The sequence below is a fragment of the Ambystoma mexicanum genome, chromosome 4p (assembly GCF_040938575.1).
Source record: "Ambystoma mexicanum isolate Mex_15411 chromosome 4p, UKY_AmexF1_1, whole genome shotgun sequence".
Taxonomy (NCBI): Eukaryota; Metazoa; Chordata; class Amphibia; order Caudata; family Ambystomatidae; genus Ambystoma; species Ambystoma mexicanum.
Window position 1 is genome coordinate 1,234,293,445 of NC_090927.1, and position 22,029 is coordinate 1,234,315,473.

The window sequence follows — 22,029 nt, forward strand, 5'->3', positions numbered from 1 at the left end:
GATATCGCTGAAGGTGCAGCGACTGCTCCGTGTCCAAAAACATGCTTCCACCCTTTTCCCAACAGTCCACAGTAGGCACAACTCCCCCAACCCTTCGTGCCTGAGACCCGCCTGCCCACGCAGGTGTTCCTGGGCTGGGAGAGCGCCGTTTGGTGGGGGGAAGCTGAGCATCTCATTGTTACCACCAGACGCCCCTGCCGTTAGGCTCCCAAGAGGCGCGGGTCCGAGAAGAGCAAAAACCCTTCCGACTTCTTCCTGGCTCATTCGGAGTCTGTCTTTTGTGCTTGGTCGCCCAAACACTGTCACGCCACTTGGTGGGTTACCGTCCACCGTTGTTCCCCCTCTCTCCTGCTTCCTTTTATTGCTCCAATAGCTTTGTAGATATATTCCCATAGAATAGCTCAATTCCCATTGCAGACAGATGAACACCATCTTTTAGAAAGTATTCAGTGGATTTTTAAGATGTTCAGGCCTTGTCTTATGTACTTCTGCTCCTACCACCTTTCCATCTTGCTCCGCCTTAACCAGGACGTGACTGCTCTGGGACCCTTCTTCCTCTGTCCCCTTCCCATCCTGTTCCGCCTTAACCAGGGCGGGCCTGCTCCGTGACACGTCTGCCCCTCCCACCTTTCCATCCTGCTCCACCTTAACAAGGGCATGCCTGCTCTGGGACACTTCTGTCCCAGCCACCTTTCCAACTTGTTCCTCCTACTGCACCCGCAATAGGTTCCTCACCATTTTTTTTTGGCAAAAGTTCGCCAAACAAATTATCTTTGCTCTGCCTGCCCTTGCAGGGGTTACCATGTTGGGAGAGCGCCGTTCCTGATGGGTGAGGTTCAGCTATATTCGTTTAGCTTGATTTTCCAAAACCAACTTTGCCTTCATTGCCCCTTGTCTCAATCTTATCCCTTTCTTTCCTTTAAAGGAAGGCTCCCCCGTTCCATACTCCAAGTCATATGGGTCCAATTCCCCCGACCCCTACTCCTTAGCGGATTGCTTGCCCTTGCAGGAATTAGTGCAGCTCCTGACTTGGGAAGGCTGGGCCCTAGCCTACTTCTATTCCTTTGGCAGGCTGAAAGGCAGCGTTGGACTTTCTGACCTGATAAACCACACTCCAACCTACAGCACCAACACCGTACCCTGCTGTCTTGCTTACCACCTTAAAACCTTAAAAACAATGAATCAACGCTGACCTCAGGTCTCGAACCGCAGTTGTTAGGTTTGCAGGCCAGACACTTCCCCACTTCACTATATAACATGATGAAAAATTGCAAATAAGTGAAGTCCCTTTTCGATACTGCGAGTTTCGGGGAAAACATTCGTATTGGTTCTTGGAGGTTAAAAATGCACACCTTTTAGTGTTTCCACAACACTATTAGACCTTGACCTGCTAATTTCTGGCGATGTCACATCCCACTGTGTTTGTTGATGAGTCCCCCCACTTTAATTATTAGGACTTCACCCCGGCAGCACATTGAACCGCTGTGTGCCCAAACTGGGTACAGCTACAGTCCACCTCACCTTTACCTTAGCCCAAATGTGCTGGTTTAGCCCAAAATTGGGCACCTCAACCGTCCCCATAACCTTCACCCCAAAGGTACTGGTTTACCCAAAACGTGTTGTATGCAATAGCCCTGACACCCAGAGTTGACTTATGGAGTTACCCCACCTACCAAGCGCTTCATCTTGTGTTATGTGGCTCTGGCCGAGAGAAAAGGAGGAGGGAGGGTCATGCTAGCTTGGCCCACCAGTCTCCATTTGGCATGCCCAGGATATAAGCGTACTACAGTTATGCTGACTAGGAAAGTGTACTAGTTTACCGTGCCCCCGACCCGTGGCCAGACAGGTTTATAGTGGCATGTAACAGGGAATGGGCAGGCAGCCTGGGTGCACCCACCACGTACCCTCTTAGAAGCCTCTGGGTATCAAGCGCCTTCAAAATAACCCATGAAATCACAGGGAAGACTAGCCTAGGCATGCTGTGGGGCACCCCCAATGGCTCTACTCAAGTATTGGCCCCTCACACAGCCTGTAAATTGTCTGGTTGTGCCCCCTCCCCTACTGACCCTATCTCATTCAGGTTAGTGACTATTCCCTGGATTTGCCCTGCAGAATTCGATACCCTTACACTGGCCCTGGAGCGGGTGCTGTACCTCTGGGTACTGCAAAGAGGCAGGCCATAATGCTCATAGTGCCGTTATGTCATAGCCTTCTCATGGCGCTCCCCCTTATCATGGAAACGTGATGCAATAATGCTTATAGGGCCATTCATCTATACCCCACCTAAAGAGTCATGCACTACTTCTAATCGCACAATTTTGTACTACTGGCCTCATGGCGTTCCCACATATAATGGAAAGGGTCTGCAATACTGCCTATAGCGCCATTCTGTATTACTTTCCTCGTGGCACTCACACACCCACTGGTAAGAGTCATGCCAAATGCCATGTCTCCTTATGAAACTTAATATTGACTCTGGGCCCTGACCAGCTGCCCAATTACTTCTACGAACTCGGAAACCTATATGCTCCTTACGGAACACTCAGCCCAGGTAAACTGTGGCCAAATCGAAAGCTTTAACCCTCTAGTGTGCAGTTGTGCGGGGAAAGTGCTGCGGTCTAAAACAGTCACCATCTAGTAGTATCTCTGCCCCCGAAATTACACGTTAATCCAACGGATGCAGCCTCCCATATTTCCCCTGGCCGCACACAATCACCTCGCTGCTAGCGGGTTGCCCCGCCGGCCAAAATAAAAGCGGCACATAAGACAAATAGAAACCTGCCTGTAAACATGGAATATTCCCTTAATGACACATGCAAGATCACTGCATTGCTCGCCCATCCCAAATGGCGACAGTTCGCAAAATTGTGGGACACCAATGTTGCTGATGTCCTCTTCCCATGAAGAATTGGGGCCAGAAAAATAACCTTTTACAGACCCTGTTGGAGAGTCGTCGTTTGGCCCACCGGACAGTCCAAGCTCAAACTGTAAGCATCACCCCTCGTGCAAATGAAACCATTGCATTATCCTGCATTGTTGGCACTCAACCCCTGTGTCCAGAAAACATTGAGCTACCTGGGACTCTGCCTGTTGCATAAAGTGCATCCGTGCCCCACCCAGGGCTGGCAACCTAACAATCTTCCCACACAATACAAAGCCCACTGCCAACCATATTCTACAGGGCCACACGCACCCCACAATGGCTGCTCGCTTCCCTTACCAAACGAGTCCGGCAACCATGCACATTTAAAAACAGCCGTGCACAACCGCCACAAACTCCCATTATACCACAGCACAGAGGTATTTTGATAAGTCAAGCCATGCCCTACCTTCCTGGCCCTGGCCTCCATGTGCAACAGCGTTTTCGAAAACCTATATACTGTTTTACAATAGCAGTGCCCCCAGTGATAAACCCCTTTCCATTCCCCCTCTGCTCGGCCGAGAAACAACCCCCATAAGCCGTAACAAACTCCTCCTCCTAGGAACATAAATTATATAAACCACTGGGTCTATGGTTACTTCGTGGGACACCCTGCAAACATGTGAACGATGACCCATACCGTTAAATCAACTGAAACATACTGTACTATTTGCATTCACAATACTACAGTAAATATGACCCTCAACCTTACCTCCTGAGAGGCCCATAGCTGGTGGTGTATCAAACGTGTACCCCACATGCACCAAAGCCAGAACAAGGTGCTTTCAGTGCAGTACCTGTGTTATCAATCCCTATCTCCTGGGGCAGCCCTTGCCAGTATGATTTCCATTGATCCCAATTATAATATAAGCCCCCTACGTTCCAATTATCTACCTATTACTCACACCCCCATATTGCGCTCGGCAGGATCGCCCCCACGTGAACCTCATGTTTTACCTCTTGGCTCTGAATTACGTGTGCATGGCTGCTCTTGCATTGTACACTTAACGTTGCTGGTGGCTTTGAATAGAAAGCCTGCCCCCCATACACGCTGCATAGAAGCTCTGTCTTTCTTCTTCAGCCGCCAATACCCGTTCGTCAATTTCTGGGCCTCCCCATTACTGCCCTGTGTCCACACAAAACTGTGTGTACTTGCTAATGGGATCCTAGTAGTCCGGACGAATTGCATTTTGGGACTTGAAGTTTCAACTTCAGACAGTCCATGAGCACTTCAATACGTTATTCCTGTAAGGGAGGCGGGGAATAGCACGTGATCATGCTCTAACTTGCAGCAAATGGATTGCCTCGCATTCTTCGGCTCTCGGGAGACGTGGTCTCTTTCTTAAGCGCAGCCTTCACTGTATTGGAGGACTGTATGGCGGACCTATAAGTACTTCACTGATGCACTGTGATCTCCTATAGTGCAGCAGATCCTGTTATAGGCCAGCTGCCAGCACCCCTGCGCAATTTGAAGCCGTATACAGTTGGATTTACTTGGGACGGATAAATGACTATCATGGGCAATGCGAGGGTGTATATTTTTCAGATCCCACATACGGCGATAAGCGTTTATTTACAGTGCGTCTCCGGCTTGTTTGGTATACCGCACAGCTTAGTTTTATAGGACAACGCTATACTGCCAGCACTAACCTCCTTCGGCCAGGCAGCCCAGTCGTACCCGCGGGAAAACAATTGAAGTCCATGCTCCCCAATACAATGCTGGAACACCCATCTCTCCGCAACTCGACCTCCGCCGCATGTACTACTACCCTTTAACCACTAGCCCTCGCTGCCTAGCGTCATGCACCCACGCGCTGATTCCCACTTTTAACTCTTGCATTCCCTGCTCCTTACTCGACGCACCCTCCTGGCTGCCACCATATCGCTGCTTCGCTGGAACCACCAACAAAAACTGGAACCCTTCCTCTTCTGGGTAGAACACCTCTTTTTCCTGCTCGTGAACAGCAACCTGGACCGCAACACAAAAACTAAATCCTCCTTCCTGCTGCAGCGGGCGACATCCTTTGCAGAAGGGGCTGGATACTCCCTGCCCAGGCTGCCCGCTGCTTATATGGGGCTTTGCCCGCCCCCTTTCTTTGTTTGCCATTCGCAGGCTTTTCCCGGCGCTTGGCGCGCTTCTCCTTGTTCCTCCCCCTTACCCAGGGGGAGGAACCCCTGGGTAAGGGGGAGGAACAAGGACCCGACCTCTCCAGGTGTCCCTGGAGAGGTCGGGTCCTTGGCAAGTGTAACTTTGGTGTTTTCTACCCTATCTAAAAGTCTTCCCAAATACCTGTGTTTATACACTGATAAAGAGAAGGAGAGCTATAAAAAACATTCTCAATTCCTTTGTGCCTCCAACCCGGAAATCGGGTAATTTCTAACATCACACATGGGATGCTTACTTCAGCACCCAACATGCAGAATGGTATTTAGTGCACAACCTGTGGTACATAAAGCCCCTTGTACAGTTGAAACATTAACTATATTCCCACCATGCCACAAGTGGTTTCTCTTTCAAAAGATACTTTGTTACTCCTACTCCGTTTCCTGTAATGCAGCAACATGCTCATCTTCCTCATAAAATGTATGTTGGATGCTTGACTACCTTTAATGCATTTTCCCGAATGCAGAGTGATTTCATTTTCAAACAAGGTCCCATTGTGAAACAAGATCTACCTGATGCTTTGGTATTTTCACTGTTTCCCAGAATGCAATGTTATCCCTTTCTTCAGCGTGTCTAACAATGTAATAGTTCTACTACATTTACCAAAATTTTACATCCGATTTCTCTTTTGCAAGATGTTTCTGTTACACACAGTTTGATGCTTTGGCATTTTGCCCCATCTTTGCAAGATCAAAGAGTCAGTAATTTCTCAGTCTTGTCACTCAGTGGCCTTCACTATGCAGTTTCACCAACTCCCAGAAGGCAGAATGTCTGCACCCAACCCACCAAAAGCCTTTCTAGAGTTACGGCTCGCTACAGTGGAACTAGTCTTCCTGCAAGGTTTGCCAAGGCTCTGCAGACTCACAGCATATTTGTAGTCTTTACCTCTGCATGGTTTTCTGAAGTTTTGCAAACTCTGTTTTGCTCAGCGTCTTGTCTCTCCATGGCTCCACCCATGTTCCAATAACGAATGGAGAAATTATCAAATATTTTTACTGATTTTTTTCTAAATTTTGGGAAATTTTACTATAATATAGGTGGGGTAAGGGTTATAAAATACATAAAATTGGTAATTTCTCCATTCAATCATTTCATGGTAATCCGTTCCAGACAGCTCTGCTCAAGCCTTTTCCAGCAGTTTGCTCTTCTCCTTGCATAGGCATTTTTTTGCCATGATATCTCACGGCATGTCACTCTTATCCTTGCCTTGGAACATGTTTGCCTTTGTGTGCGTGTTGGCTCTCATAACTCAATCACTATATCCTCCTGGGTTGTGGTCTACCGCTTGTCCAGCTTTAAGGCCCTTCTTATTTGATATATTCAGCTCTTATCGTAATTATGAAAAGGGAGATGTCACCTCTTTTGCAATAAAAAATATTGGTTTGGGCCATTACTTTACCAGATAATTGAGACACACTACCTTTCACTCAACAAATATATTGTTGCTGCTCCTAGTTCTGCTGCAGATTCAATCTCTGCTAAAAAGGTTAACCAGAGAACTAGTAGAATCATTTGCAGAGCCAGGGCATTTCTGCTCAAAGGTTTTGAAGGGAATACAATTCCTGACCTACCCACGAACGTCCTCTTTGGCCCAAAGAAAGAAGGATCCAGAAATGCCTCTTCACAACCCTCCTCTGACACATGGATGTTCTAAGGCAGTCCACATTTTCGCGACAGGTTCACAAATACTGCTTCACAGCATCATTGCATGAGCTGCGTCAGCATGTCAAAAGGCATGTGAACTGAAACCTCTTTTGCAGCAGCCCAAAGTGTATGGATCTACCTCTGGGTTTACCACCCAGGTGTAAAAGAGACATTAGTAGCCTACAAAACAAGATGGCCCTTCCTAGCAATGAGAACATTTTTTCCAACTGAATTTCTGCAGCCATAGTCGAAGGGCGAAAGGACTTTACCTAGTACTCCATTCCTGAAGCATTAGGCTATCTTGCGTAGGATGTGTCCTGAAAAGCAATGGACAGGTTATATTGCCTGCTCACTTTCAAAATGGGAAACATCGAGTACATCTCACAGAGGGTCAAACCAGAGAAGAGCACCACAGAAAGGGATCAAGATATTGGCTGTCAGGTTTAGCATCAAAATCCAAGGTGTCAACAAGATATCCACTTCATAGGTGTACACTGAGGTGCCACATGCCCTGTATTCAGATATGCAAAGTGTGCTTAATAGGGTTACAGACAAGGTTTTGTGACCTTTGGCGAGCACCACTATTTGGCGAAGGAGCAATGCTATCCAGGACTGAAGTTGATGGAAATGCAATCTGTTGCATAAATGTCTTAAGCAGACCTGCTTAAATGCCTTGCACTCCACAAGCAGCGAGGGAGTGGTTTAGTGAAAGTCTCTTTACTCAGAATTGATGATGAGTCCAACCGTCTAACAGGGTTTTCAATCTTTTCCTCTCCAGATGTTGTGAACAATTCCCATCACCCCTAACCAGCATAGTGAATGGTGCGGGGTCAAGAGAGCTAGTTCAAACCCTCTGGATAGCTGGAGATTGCAGACTCCATAAAAAGGACGTACAGAGCAAATAATGTTGTGGCATAGTGCACCAGTCAACTGCTGTACCCACGGCATCCGAAGCTGTCGGGAACAAAGAATCCTTCCTTCAAGATAACGAGCCAATTGTACTCAGATTTATCCATCCCTTTGTAAGCAGAGGGATGAAGAACGTAGGCACTCAGAAAAGTCAACTTTGCGTCAAGGGCAAAAGACTTATTTACTATAATAAGTCAGAAGGAGAAGGAAAAAAGACCATCAGACCAACCTAAATTTGCAGTGTAAACTTCTTCTGAAGAGAACTGGGTTTTATAGCTAGATCACTCCCATCCCCCTCAACTATTGAGAGTGTCAATCACATTATGAGGATGTTATACTTCAAGGAACAATCTGGTAAGGAGCATTGCCAGTGCATGTGTTGTGGGTTAGCTGCAGTTAATACTGCACCCATGTCCCAATATGTGTAGATGGATGGGCATAAACGAAGTCACAAGTGACAGACGTGAAAAAAGTACCAAAAACCACTACCTGAGGTCGTCAGGTTCCAATGCAAACGAGACGGTAGGCATTAAGGTAAACAGTACAGGAAGCTTGTGTGAGAACAGGGTGATCTGGGGCAGTAAATTGCAAAGTAAGAGTTAAGGAGCGGGAGCATCAGATCTAGTGCACGCAGGAAAAGCAAAGACTGAAGAAGGCTGCATAAAGACCAGGAGAGCTGGGGCAAAAGGGGTTGATGCATAGCCCAGGGACACATATTGGGAAGCCTAGGTGCAGTAAGAAATAAAATGGCAGAAGCTAGGACATCAGCTAGAAGTGAAAGAAACTAAAGCTGGACAAGCCCAAATGACAGTTTCCAAAACGCCAATGCAAAGGTGACAGGGCTAGTATCCTTCTAAACCATTTCCGCGAGAATGGCATCAGCCCCTTTTACTCAGAGCTGTGCATGAATGCCTGGCTAAGAGTCTGGCCGTGCAGTAGGGGAAGAAGCATGGGTGAAGGATGGGTAATTACTAATTGAATATGACCTCTTTGGTGGGGAGAGGGGGCGCTGTTGCACACAAAGCAAGATGGTCGCTTGATTTGGTGGCCCTGCAGCTCGGGACCTTCGCACAGCGTTGTACGCACCCTTGCTGTGCACATAAATCAGAAACAGAGAATCATTGAATCAGAGGGTTACATCACCTCACTGGCCGACACTGGGCTCCATCCGCCCCACCGTGCTGCGACTGGCCTGCGCTATGATTGCCGGCCAGTCGGCGTAACGGGTGATGCGTTTGGCCTGCCTACACTGTGGAACCGACTGGCTGTTGTGCCTGAATATACCAGCGTTTGTGCGCGGGCGTGGACCGCTGGGATCTGCCCGCTCCTGCCGACATCTACTGGTGTCTGCGTGCCCTCAATTTCATGGCCCCTGCTGCATCTGGAGCTATACTGGCAGCCGCCTCACTCTGCGAGCACCAGCGCAGTGAGTTGCCGCGCGCTGGTGGCGCCCTTGTCCTTGACTGCCCGAGATCCTGTCCTGGTGCCCTTACCTGCTCCTCCTCCGCACTCCGCTCTGGGAGGCTGCTCGCTCCAGGCACCACTGGGCGTCTGGTGCTGTTCACCCGGCGGCTCTCGGCTGCTCCTCCCGTGTTGCTCCCTTCCGGCGGCTTGCTAATTAAGGAGGATACCTTGTCTTGTCTGGGACTGTGCCTCCTGTGGACCACAGTACCACTGAAACTTCCCAGGTCTGCTCTTGGTGGCCCCATGTAGTATGGACAAGATACGATCACTATTTAGGGCAGACATATAAGATATTCCTGCTAAACCCTAACTGGAAGGTGCGACCCTGGTCACGGCACCCACTACATCTGCTGTTGTCCCTGCCTCTCACTGATAATTACTCAATCACTTAGTCCATCTACCTGAATTCTCTGCATGGGTGCAGCCATGACCAAAGGGGGGATGGTGGGGTAAACAAAGCTCCATAAACCGGTTTACCAAGACTGCCTCCAATGAACTGGGGGTTGCTGAGGCTGCTAGGACAGGCCCTTCTGCGCCTGCAGCTTGGGAATCCACTAAGATTCAGCGAACAATGGACTACACGTGGAAGGGGTTCACTACCCTCAACATTAAACTCGATGACATGAGTGGCGCAATTAGTGCAATAAAGAACCACATGGAAAAATACGACTCCTGGGTAACTGAGGCTGAGACCAGAATCGTGCTGGCAGAGGACATTACTGCGCTCAGAGCTGACGTAACTTCACTCACCAAGCAGGTGCAGGCTGTCAGCAAGAAAAAGATGATTTGGAGTCCCGGTCCCGGTGCAATAACTTGCGCCTAATAGGTGTTCCTGAGGACAATATAGTAGGCCCCATGGAAGACTGTTGAACGCACTCTTCTCTCACTGCTACACAGTCCGAAACTGTCGCCCCAGTTCGCTATAGAACACGCTCACCGCTCAATGACCACAAAGCCTAAACCAGGGGCCCCTCCTCACCCAATTATTGCCCGGGTCCTGCATTACCAAGACAGAGACGCACTGTTGCGGGCTGCCACGGTTAAAGGGGAGCTGTTGCTGGGTTCTAACCGAATCCATCTTTATCCCGATCTTTCCATCACCATGCAGCAGGAACTGAAATCCTTCTTGGCAGTAAAGAGGAGGCTCCACGACCTTGGGGTTAAGTACGCTATGCTGTTCCCAGCTAAGCTCCGGGTGGAACACACTGAGAAAGTTTACTTTTTACAATCCCTGAGGAAACAATGAAATTCCTGGATGAACCAGTTTATCCGTCCAGTTACCGCTGTTGTTACATGCCATGGCTAGGTCACTCGCCGGGGTTTACCCGGCTTTGGTAACTGTTGTCCTCCTGCGTATGGGTTACCCCCACATGGTGTTGTGCATATCATACTCGCTATTTGCTATGCTGTTGTGTTGAAGACCGGGCTGTACGCTGCGAACAGTCCCCCCCCATGCAAAGTTGCAAATGTTGTTGGTTTGGTTGGTATAGGGTGTTCACTCCTCTGATTGGGATGGGGCTGGAAGAGGAGGGTAGGTGGTTGGGAGCAGTTAAACCGAAAATGCTTGACATATGTGATGCAGTGATGGGTGGATGACCACCCTCTGGAGGTTTTTCTTGCAAGGTGCTCTTCGCTGGCCCACATTGGGCCCATGACCTACTGTTTGGTATGGCCTGATGGCGGCTGACACCCTGATGTGCATGAGCGGGAATGTTAGGAGTCTGGGCAATCATGTTACGATGCGAAAGCTACAACTCTATGCTGAACGCCACAATGCACAAGGCTTGCATTTGCTTCTTACAGGAAGCTGTGATAGGTTTGCTAAAAGCTGGGGTACACATCAATTTTACACACATTACTCCACTCAAAGCCGCGCCGTCATGATCCTTATTCACAAATCACTGCAATATGCACATAAGGCCACTCACGTAGATCCCCTTGGGCGCTATGTTCTGGTACACTACTTGGTTTAGAGGTGGTAATGTTGTACATATATGGGCCCAACGTCAATCATCCCGACTTTTACTCTCAGGTGATACACCTACTGGCAACGTATCCTCTTGTGCTAGTCCTGTGGGGTGGGCACTTTAACACCATTGTTGACCTCAACCTACATAGGTCCGGGAGCAGAGCCCAGCAGTTATATAGGGTCGCCCAGGCCACTCTTGAAGGACAAATTAGCCTGGGGGTGGAAGATGCCTGGAGATTGCTGCATCCAGTCTTGCGGGTTCTCCTTTTATTCAACAGCATGATTCGCATTCCAAGATCAACCAGTGGCTGGTAACTGGGACACTAAAACTGGACGGTGGGAGCAGATATACTGCCTAGGACATACTCTGACCGCTCCCCGGTCACTGAATCTGGCTTGGTGTGTGAAGCATGCCATGCAAAGCCTATGGAGGCTTAAGCCTCATGCATTACTAGATATGATATTTGAGGCTGAGCTTGGGGAGTGTGTTGACAACTATTTCAAAATAAACATGGGTACCGTGGATTCCCATACCATTCTTGGGATGCTTTTAAGGCCTATATCCGCGGCATGGCCCTGATTGTTAAGGCCATCTGCCGAAACGTCAGACAGTGAAGCCTCCCTAAAGTTACTTGAAACTCAATATGCGGCAAACCCAGTTGCCACCACTCTAGGTGACATAAAAGATGCGCTGGATAGTTCCAGATGCCACGCTGACAGGGAACAGAAGTTCCTGGATAGCCCAAGCGCAGCAAGGCAGTATGGTGAAGGGGAGCACCCGGGCAGACTGCTGGCCAGGGTTATGTGGCAAGAGGAGGGTGACTGCCACACCCTGCTCATCGAGGACACTGCTGGGGTACTCGTCCACACCACCCCTGATGTAAACGATGTGTTCCGATCCTTTTATCGAACACTTTATGCCAAGTGGCGCCTAGCCCAGACATAGATGCGTTCCTAGATGGCCTCCTGCTCTACTTTCTGATGAGGCTAGGGATGATCTTGACTGATGTGTCGAAGAGATCTTGCTAGCCATCATGGCTTTACCCTCGGGCAAGACTCCCAGCCTGGATGGTCTCACTATAGACTTTTATAAATGCTATAGGTCCCCCCCCCTCGCGCCCCACTTGTCTGCCCTATGGGACGAATCCTGTTAAGTATATCAGGGTCATAATCACTAGACAACAAGCCTTGCTGTATTATCAAAACTTTAGGTCCTACCTGCAACAACTCTTGGTAAAACTGCGTACCTGGGCAAAACTGCCTATAACGATTGCTGGCCGTTTGTCACTTCTTAAGATGATTGTATTGTCGCAACTACTGTACCGTTTTCTGAATGTCCCGATACGGCTGGGTGCGGCACTGTTCGATGCACTGAAGGTCGCTGTAAACCGCATTCTGTGGCATGCTGGGGCGGTAAGACTTAAATGGGCCATGCTTATGAGACCATACAGTCAGGGAAGGCTCGCTCCCCAGTACTGGCTAGCGGCCCAGGCTCAATATGCAACTTACTTACTGATTTACTGAGGCGCCCACCACTCCCACATGTAAAGACCGAGCGAAACGCGACCGGGCCCGAGACATCCGCTCCTTGGTACTACCCCCACTGTGGAAAGATCCTGGGGTGGCCAACCAAGCGCCACCACGGCGTTGGCATGGGATAAAATACGGCAGCCGACAGGTAACCCTTATCCATTCCGTAGGGATTTACTGCTTTCAAACCTCCACCCAGAGTTTCCTAAAATAAGCAAAACTGCCGTAAATATGGGAGCAGATGATGGCTACTCCACTCTCAGTGATGTACTCGTTATGGGTTCCTTTGTTGCGTGGCCCGACCTGCCTAAACACCCTGGTAGGCAGAACTCTCAGTGGCTACAGTATGCGGGACTGCGCAGTGTGCTCAGGAAGAGATGGAGGGAGTTCCCCACGTCGACCCCTGATGAACCACTTCTGGCACTGATTATGGGAGGCGGGTCGACCACTGGAATAGTATCCAGACTGTACAATATGCTGAAAGACCCGGTTAGCAAACCACTATCCAAGTTACAGGGGGCCTGGGGAAGGGATACAGATTTTGGTATTACTGATAAGGGCTGGGGAGATATGTGCATGTAGACGTGTGGTTTCCCTTAATGCCAGGTTCCGGCTAATTCAATTTAAGGTATTGTACAGATTTCACTATACCCCTGCTAGACTGCATCTTATGGTCCCGAGACCACTTCCCTCTCAGCCCCAGATGCCATTCAGACGACGCAGGCTATCTGCATATGGTTTGGGCTTGCCCCAAAATCTCTGAGTATTGAACTGGGGTCTGCGCTGCTGTATCCGAGATGCTGGACTGTTATCGAACCGTGTCCAATGAACTGCCTGTTGCTTCAGCGCACCCAAAGCAAACTGGCTAGTCTTTCTATGATTCTTGCTGTGCGCTGTATATTGCTGTTATGGCTTAGACCTGCTAGCCCCACCATAGAACGTGTCTCTGTGATGTTACTTGGGCATCAGACCTTGAGGAACGCTCTATCTCCTTGCTACCGGTGGCAGGCCCCTAAACATTTGGCCGCCCCTTCCGGGCGTATTTGCAAACACTTGCTGACGATGGACTTGAAGATACTAGCCCCCCCTCCGACCCCCGACTCCCCTGAATTTGATAATATGCTCCTTACAATCATGTATGTTCCTACTCTGTGCTTTGAGCCGCGCTCCTGTATTGAGTTCAATCATTGTTTGGTTATGTGGTAATTGCAAAGTAGATATTGCCTTGTTTAGTACTGTTGGTATACCTGCCCTTGTCGCAATGTCAAGAACCAAATAAATAAAGTGGCCAATCCCTTTTCCTGAGAAACACACTGCAGCTGTAAACAGCAGAAGTGTTCATCACCACCCTTGGGAAAACCAAGATGTGCTAATCTATCAAGCTTGTTCAGCATTATGTACACCTTTGTGACATGCTACCCCCCCAGATGGGTTTTACGATCCATCAGCTGCCACACTGTGCAGACAATGGTGTCATGCACTAAGTAGAGACACTAGAATGTAGGTGTGTGTTGCAGAGTAGCGAAGGGTTTAGATAGAAGTGCACACCTATAGTAAGTAAGATTAGTAAAGAGATTCGAGGATTATGTTGCATAAACTTTTAGGTGCGGGGGGGAAAACTGAGGTCATGGCACAAGACCCCGACAATAAACAGTAAACAGAAAGAGGATTCAACTTGGGAACCCTCCCGTCCCCTGCACACTTTCAAATGTTTGGATTAATCCAATACAGTTGTTTAAACTGCGTTATATGCATTGTACATACATTTGTTTCAAACACATATGGTCAGACACAGGAGTGTGAGATAAAAAAATATATATCTTTATAGTCAGGCTGTATTATTTTCAGCAAGAATTATAGTTCAGACAAAGATTATTTACAGTGCATAGAAACAGTATCGATAGATAAAGCTCAAATTGAAGAAAAATGGAGTCCAAATTGATTAGCGACGCGTTTCGAGGAAGTTCTCCTCTTCTTCATAAGGCCACACTTGGACTCTTAATGTAAAAGGAAAGCATAAATTCAGTAAAGAAAATTTTGTAAGCACAATGCATAGACTGTTCATATCATATTAAATGTATACAGTTAAAAAATAAATGGCATTAATTGTATTTAGAACATTCATCTGTCCCTAAAGAATAGGGAATTGAAACAATGTAACATGTTCTAATATGCATTGTAATTCATGCAACATTATTAGATTAACTAGGTTGCCCCTGCTCGAGAGAGGGGCTGAAGGTCTACTGAAGCATCTTTTCCTGCAAAATTAACTGTATAACGTCCATCATACTGTAATTTAGTGGAGTACTACCTCTAATGGGATCTATCACGTGGATGGTGAAACATAAGCTAAAGAAAGTTTAAATATGTAGGTAAAACAACACACAGATAGTTCTTAGGCTATATCAATCTAATATGGAAGAAATACAAAAATCGTTACCTCTGTGAGTAGAAAGTGCCGGAAACAGAGAACCGGACGGAGCGGTGAAAATAGATAGACAGTCTTCGTACATCAGTTAGTTCCTTAAAACATGGCTAATTCCCAAAAAGATACCAGAAATCTAAAGAAAACAAAGCCTGATCAATGCCAAGCTCAATGTTCAAACGTAACAGTTATAGGTGTGAGATAAAAAAATTTGAGTAACATACCTAACCAAAATATGGAGGGCGGAAAATAATCAATACAGCGGCCCACATAAGGATGTAGAACTTAAGTATCCCGCCGTCGCTACAGAGGTGCCTCAGTATGTGGGAATTCTGTCATACGAATAGCAAAACTGAACAGGAATGAAGTCCTGATTAGTATAATATACCTAGCAATCTGATATGAAGTAATGGAAACATAATATGGTGTTAAATCAAGGCAAAAAATGTAAAGAATTACCGTGGTAAGAATGTGCAAATGGCATAATTCTCAAAGCTGATGTGCAACTGATGTCAAGATTGTGTGGCCGGTCAACAGCTGAAGAATCCGGCAGTAATAGGTCAGTTAGAGTATCAACTAAAGAAAGTGTAAGGAAAACAGAAAAAAAAGAATCATGAGACTAAGGAACTATTTCCCTGGTCCCTAGATGGATAAATGCACATGCATTCACGCTTACCTGGAGCATAGGGGAGCAATCCTGAGCAGAGTCTGTTCAGCCGAGTGGCTTGTTGTTCACAAACCATGGAGACTACATGTGACCATGGAGATAAATAGAGGACTGAAGTAATAGGTAAAGAAAAAAGACTAAGAAGTAAATGGGCCTCAAGGTCGGCCATCTTGGAACGAGGTTATATTGTAATGAAGGTGTAGATCTCTAGGCATTCAATGACAAGAAGTAACTTAAATCGGGAAGCGTAAAGGTGCGTAACTAAATAAATTAAAAGGAAAACATTAATACAGTACAGAAACCTATTGTGCGATGTAAATCGGACATTACAAATACTAGTCCGCACATCGTAGAACGGGGAGAGGAAAGTTGAGAAAAATAGTGTACCATGTGAAATAGAGTCGAAATTAGCAATGACAAAGGGTCTTAAATCGAACGAAACGCTCGGATCTTAAAAGGGAAAAAAAATAGCACGGAAAAAATGAATATAATGTTCAGATTGTCTGGCTAAGGTCATTTAATGACCATGTCTAACCTATCAGTTCAAAATAGGTGAATCACATGGATTCACATTATGCAGGAAGAGGGAAAAAAAACCTTAAATCTCTCTCTCATTGCATGGACAACCTAGTGCAATATAGCAATCTCAATGGGGTAAATGCATTTATTTTACAAAAGATCAAAATTAAATGTGATAAGTATAACAGAATGACAAAAAATGAAGATTAAGAATAAGAACAATTTTTACACTGTGTTTACAGGCAATTATTTTTATGGCAACCATCTACTAGTCTCAACAAAGTAGTGCCTTAGATCACAGTCAGACACAGGAATAGCAATGTGACTCTCAATCTTATGTTAAAAATCAATCATTCCTTATTGTCAAATTCAAATCACAGAAAACAGTTCAATGTGAAATCTTCATTTAGACCCCAGGGCTGTAAAGAGCTTAACTTATCAATCCAATAAGCTTCTCTTTGTAGTAAGAGTGACTGATAGTCACCTCCTCTTGTAGGTCGTTTAACAACTTCTAGCACCTGGTATTTTAGTTGGGCAATTGTATGTTTTTGCATGTTGAAGTGACGAGCTACCGGTGAGTATTGATTATTACATCTTATGTTCGACTTGTGTTCAGACAGTCTTGATTTAACAGGTCTTTTGGTTTGTCCTACATACACTTTGCCACAAGGGCACTTCAACATATATATGACACCTGATGTCAGACACGTAGAATAGTCTCTTAATTTGATTTTTTGACCATTCCTGGGGTGAGTCACTACATTACCTTTGATTGTGTTATTACAGTGTATACATCCTAAGCAGGGGAAGGTGCCTAGTTTTTTGGTAGCTAGGAAAAGTTGTTTCTCCTTTGGTACTCTTTCAGCTTTTACCAGCTTGTCTCTTATATTTTTACCCCTTTTAAAACACATCATTGGTGGTGTGGGGAACAATTCCAATAGAGTTTGATCATTATGAAGAATATTCCAATGTTTCTTTATACTTTTTGTGATCTGAAAACTCTGTCTTGAGAATTTTGATATGTATAAAAGTGGGGTGTCTTTAACCTCCGATTTAGGTTTCAGTAAATCTGTACGGGGGATCTCTGAAGCTCTGTCTTTGGCAATTTCCAAAATTTCTGGTGGATAGCCTCTGTTCTGAAATTTACTAACAAGATTTGTGCATTCCTTATCCAGAACTTCTGCGTCAGAAATTATTCTTTTCAGACGTAATATTTGACTATATGGTAAACTTTGGAGCATCGCCCTCGGGTGGAAGCTGGAATAGTGAAGCAGATTGTTTACATCAGTCGGTTTGTGATATATAGACGTAGCTATCTTATTGTTAACAATGCTTAAGTTAACGTCAAGAAAATGTAAATAAGGGTTACCAATCTCAATAGTAAATTTAATCCTAGGATGCACTAAATTGAGGTATTCAAAAAACTGGTCCAAGTCATCTCGTGTGCCACACCAAATGCAGAAAATGTCATCAATAAACCTCTTCCAGGTTAAAATGTATGCTGCCCATGTGGGATGTTCCAGTACATGCTGACTTTCGAACTGAAACATAAAAGTATTAGCGTACACGGGCGCCATCGATGATCCCATCGAGGTACCCGATGTTTGTAAAAAGTATTTGCCCTGATGTCTAAAATAGCTATTGTAGAGGATTAAGTTTAGTAGCTCCAGAATGAATTGAGGATTACCTTTCACACCTGAATTGTTAAGTAACAACCATTCAACAGAATCTATACCTTCACTATGGGGTATTGAGGTATATAAGCTACATACAACTTAAATACCAGGTGCTAGAAGTTGTTAAACGACCTACAAGAGGAGGTGACTATCAGTCACTCTTACTACAAAGAGAAGCTTATTGGATTGATAAGTTAAGCTCTTTACAGCCCTGGGGTCTAAATGAAGATTTCACATTGAACTGTTTTCTGTGATTTGAATTTGACAATAAGGAATGATTGATTTTTAACATAAGATTGAGAGTCACATTGCTATTCCTGTGTCTGACTGTGATCTAAGGCACTACTTTGTTGAGACTAGTAGATGGTTGCCATAAAAATAATTGCCTGTAAACACAGTGTAAAAATTGTTCTTATTCTTAATCTTCATTTTTTGTCATTCTGTTATACTTATCACATTTAATTTTGATCTTTTGTAAAATAAATGCATTTACCCCATTGAGATTGCTATATTGCACTAGGTTGTCCATGCAATGAGAGAGAGATTTAAGGTTTTTTTTCCCTCTTCCTGCATAATGTGAATCCATGTGATTCACCTATTTTGAACTGATAGGTTAGACATGGTCATTAAATGACCTTAGCCAGACAATCTGAACATTATATTCATTTTTTCCGTGCTATTTTTTTTCCCTTTTAAGATCCGAGCGTTTCGTTCGATTTAAGACCCTTTGTCATTGCTAATTTCGACTCTATTTCACATGGTACACTATTTTTCTCAACTTTCCTCTCCCCGTTCTACGATGTGCGGACTAGTATTTGTAATGTCCGATTTACATCGCACAATAGGTTTCTGTACTGTATTAATTTTTTCCTTTTAATTTATTTAGTTACGCACCTTTACGCTTCCCAATTTAAGTTACTTCTTGTCATTGAATGCCTAGAGATCTACACCTTCATTACAATATAACCTCGTTCCAAGATGGCCGACCTTGAGGCCCATTTACTTCTTAGTCTTTTTTCTTTACCTATTACTTCAGTCCTCTATTTATCTCCATGGTCACATGTAGTCTCCATGGTTTGTGAACAACAAGCCACTCGGCTGAACAGACTCTGCTCAGGATTGCTCCCCTATGCTCCAGGTAAGCGTGAATGCATGTGCATTTATCCATCTAGGGACCAGGGAAATAGTTCCTTAGTCTCATGATTCTTTTTTTTCTGTTTTCCTTACACTTTCTTTAGTTGATACTCTAACTGACCTATTACTGCCGGATTCTTCAGCTGTTGACCGGCCACACAATCTTGACATCAGTTGCACATCAGCTTTGAGAATTATGCCATTTGCACATTCTTACCAGGGTAATTCTTTACATTTTTTGCCTTGATTTAACACCATATTATGTTTCCATTACTTCATATCAGATTGCTAGGTATATTATACTAATCAGGACTTCATTCCTGTTCAGTTTTGCTATTCGTATGACAGAATTCCCACATACTGAGGCACCTCTGTAGCGACGGCGGGATACTTAAGTTCTACATCCTTATGTGGGCCGCTGTATTGATTATTTTCCGCCCTCCATATTTTGGTTAGGTATGTTACTCAAATTTTTTTATCTCACACCTATAACTGTTACGTTTGAACATTGAGCTTGGCATTGATCAGGCTTTGTTTTCTTTAGATTTCTGGTATCTTTTTGGGAATTAGCCATGTTTTAAGGAACTAACTGATGTACGAAGACTGTCTATCTATTTTCACCGCTCCGTCCGGTTCTCTGTTTCCGGCACTTTCTACTCACAGAGGTAACGATTTTTGTATTTCTTCCATATTAGATTGATATAGCCTAAGAACTATCTGTGTGTTGTTTTACCTACATATTTAAATTTTCTTTAGCTTATGTTTCACCATCCACGTGATAGATCCCATTAGAGGTAGTACTCCACTAAATTACAGTATGATGGACGTTATACAGTTAATTTTGCAGGAAAAGATGCTTCAGTAGACCTTCAGCCCCTCTCTCGAGCAGGGGCAACCTAGTTAATCTAATAATGTTGCATGAATTACAATGCATATTAGAACATGTTACATTGTTTCAATTCCCTATTCTTTAGGGACAGATGAATGTTCTAAATACAATTAATGCCATTTATTTTTTAACTGTATACATTTAATATGATATGAACAGTCTATGCATTGTGCTTACAAAATTTTCTTTACTGAATTTATGCTTTCCTTTTACATTAAGAGTCCAAGTGTGGCCTTATGAAGAAGAGGAGAACTTCCTCGAAACGCGTCGCTAATCAATTTGGACTCCATTTTTCTTCAATTTGAGCTTTATCTATCGATACTGTTTCTATGCACTGTAAATAATCTTTGTCTGAACTATAATTCTTGCTGAAAATAATACAGCCTGACTATAAAGATATATATTTTTTTATCTCACACTCCTGTGTCTGACCATATGTGTTTGAAACAAATGTATGTACAATGCATATAACGCAGTTTAAACAACTGTATTGGATTAATCCAAACATTTGAAAGTGTGCAGGGGACGGGAGGGTTCCCAAGTTGAATCCTCTTTCTGTTTACTGTGTGTTGCAGAGTACACAATGGACTTTGGAATCCATTCAAAGCTTTAAACCAAATTCTTTCTTGGGCAACATTTCAAAATATAAAAATCTGAAAATACCTAGTTCCCAATAGCTCCTGGGACATGCAGGAAAAAAATGAATCACAATAAGGTATGTGAGGTAGTATGCATATACATATCACCTGGAGCCATTTGAAAAGATGAGTTGTTTGGGGTTAATAGTATCCATTAGCAATATGCAACATCAGAGGAAGACAATGCAAGCAATCACTTGTCAACTAGCTAAAGTTGCTCTTCTGCCCCCTAGCTATTCACCATTCAATGACACTCTTGGGTTGACAACTGCATACTCAGTAAACCTGGGAAAGCATCCATAATCACACCTTTAACTATCAGCACTTCAAAATGCCACCTGGCTGCTTTGAAGTGCAACATCAATATCCTGAAAATATTAACAACTGAGTGAGAGAAATGGCAATCTCCAATGATCAGCCTGAGCTTCCACTAATGTAGGAAGCATATAAGGGGAGACATTTTCCATTTTAGAAACAAGCTAATGATCTATATCAGAATATAAACACTTCAAAATAACTTTCAGGCAAATTGCTAAATAAATGCACACTTCATGACTAATCATGACTAATCCATCAAAATACTGTCACTTAAGCTAGACATACGCACCTTATAAGATTGATGTGGTTGTTAAAACCCCTGCTAAGGCTTTGAGCTGGCATTTGGTCCAACCACAAAACAGGTTGGTCTGGGTCAGAGAGTCTGCAAAATAAAATAGCTTCAAAAAATTTGCAAAGAAAACAAGACGACCATTTCTATTACAGACACTAAATAAAAAAGTTATATATCTATAGATTGTGAAACCTTCGAGAAAAACAGATGACTCAAAACCAGTTTAGAGCTCTATTAGATTCTTTATTTTGCATTATCACAATTGTAAAGGGGAGATGGTGTGTTTCTGATGAGAACCAAACTAGGTTTTACTAAAGGAAACAGTGGTCAGGTTTGGCAGAACCCTAACAATTGGTGGGTCTACATACCTCTAAGAACCGCAGGGCGGAGTGCGTCCCTCCCTTCCTTGTCGCAAGCTGCTGCCGTATATAGATCAGTCTCTCCCTTTCTCAGGGGAGTGATGAAGGAGTTAATGTACTAACTGTGTACAACTATAACTGAATGAAATAGGGACTCCAGTGTCCTTTGCACATTAAACATTTATCTCCTTGACATGACAAGGAATTATGGGGAAAGGATTTCATTGTGCATTAACAGGTAGTGTGATATTGATATTATCTGAATAACAGGGATAATGATACCACCTGTCAAAGTGAACTCTTGTATCAGAGAAGAATCAGGAACCATAAATTAGCATGACGGAAAATGATTTACTCAGTTATTTCTGAGTCACAGAAATTAAGAGTAATATATGGCTGCACACACTGGGACGTGCCAGTATCTGTTACCTCCAGAACACCTGATCAAGCCTCTCTGATAGACTATCATCATAAATATACAGAACTGCCATCTGCTCACCAATTCTGCAGTA

At 44.6% G+C, this 22,029-nt stretch overlaps 1 protein-coding gene across 5 annotated transcripts in view; it reads right to left on the reverse strand.

Moving 5' to 3' along the window:
- Positions 1–22,029, reverse strand: part of TTC13 (tetratricopeptide repeat domain 13) — a 1,871,796-nt gene that overhangs the window by 603,805 nt on the left and 1,245,962 nt on the right. For all 5 annotated transcript variants that reach the window (XM_069606893.1, XM_069606895.1, XM_069606894.1 and 2 more), the window contains one exon: positions 21,156–21,248. In XM_069606893.1, the coding sequence (XP_069462994.1) occupies positions 21,156–21,248 (93 nt within the window). The remainder of the gene's footprint in view (positions 1–21,155; positions 21,249–22,029) is intronic.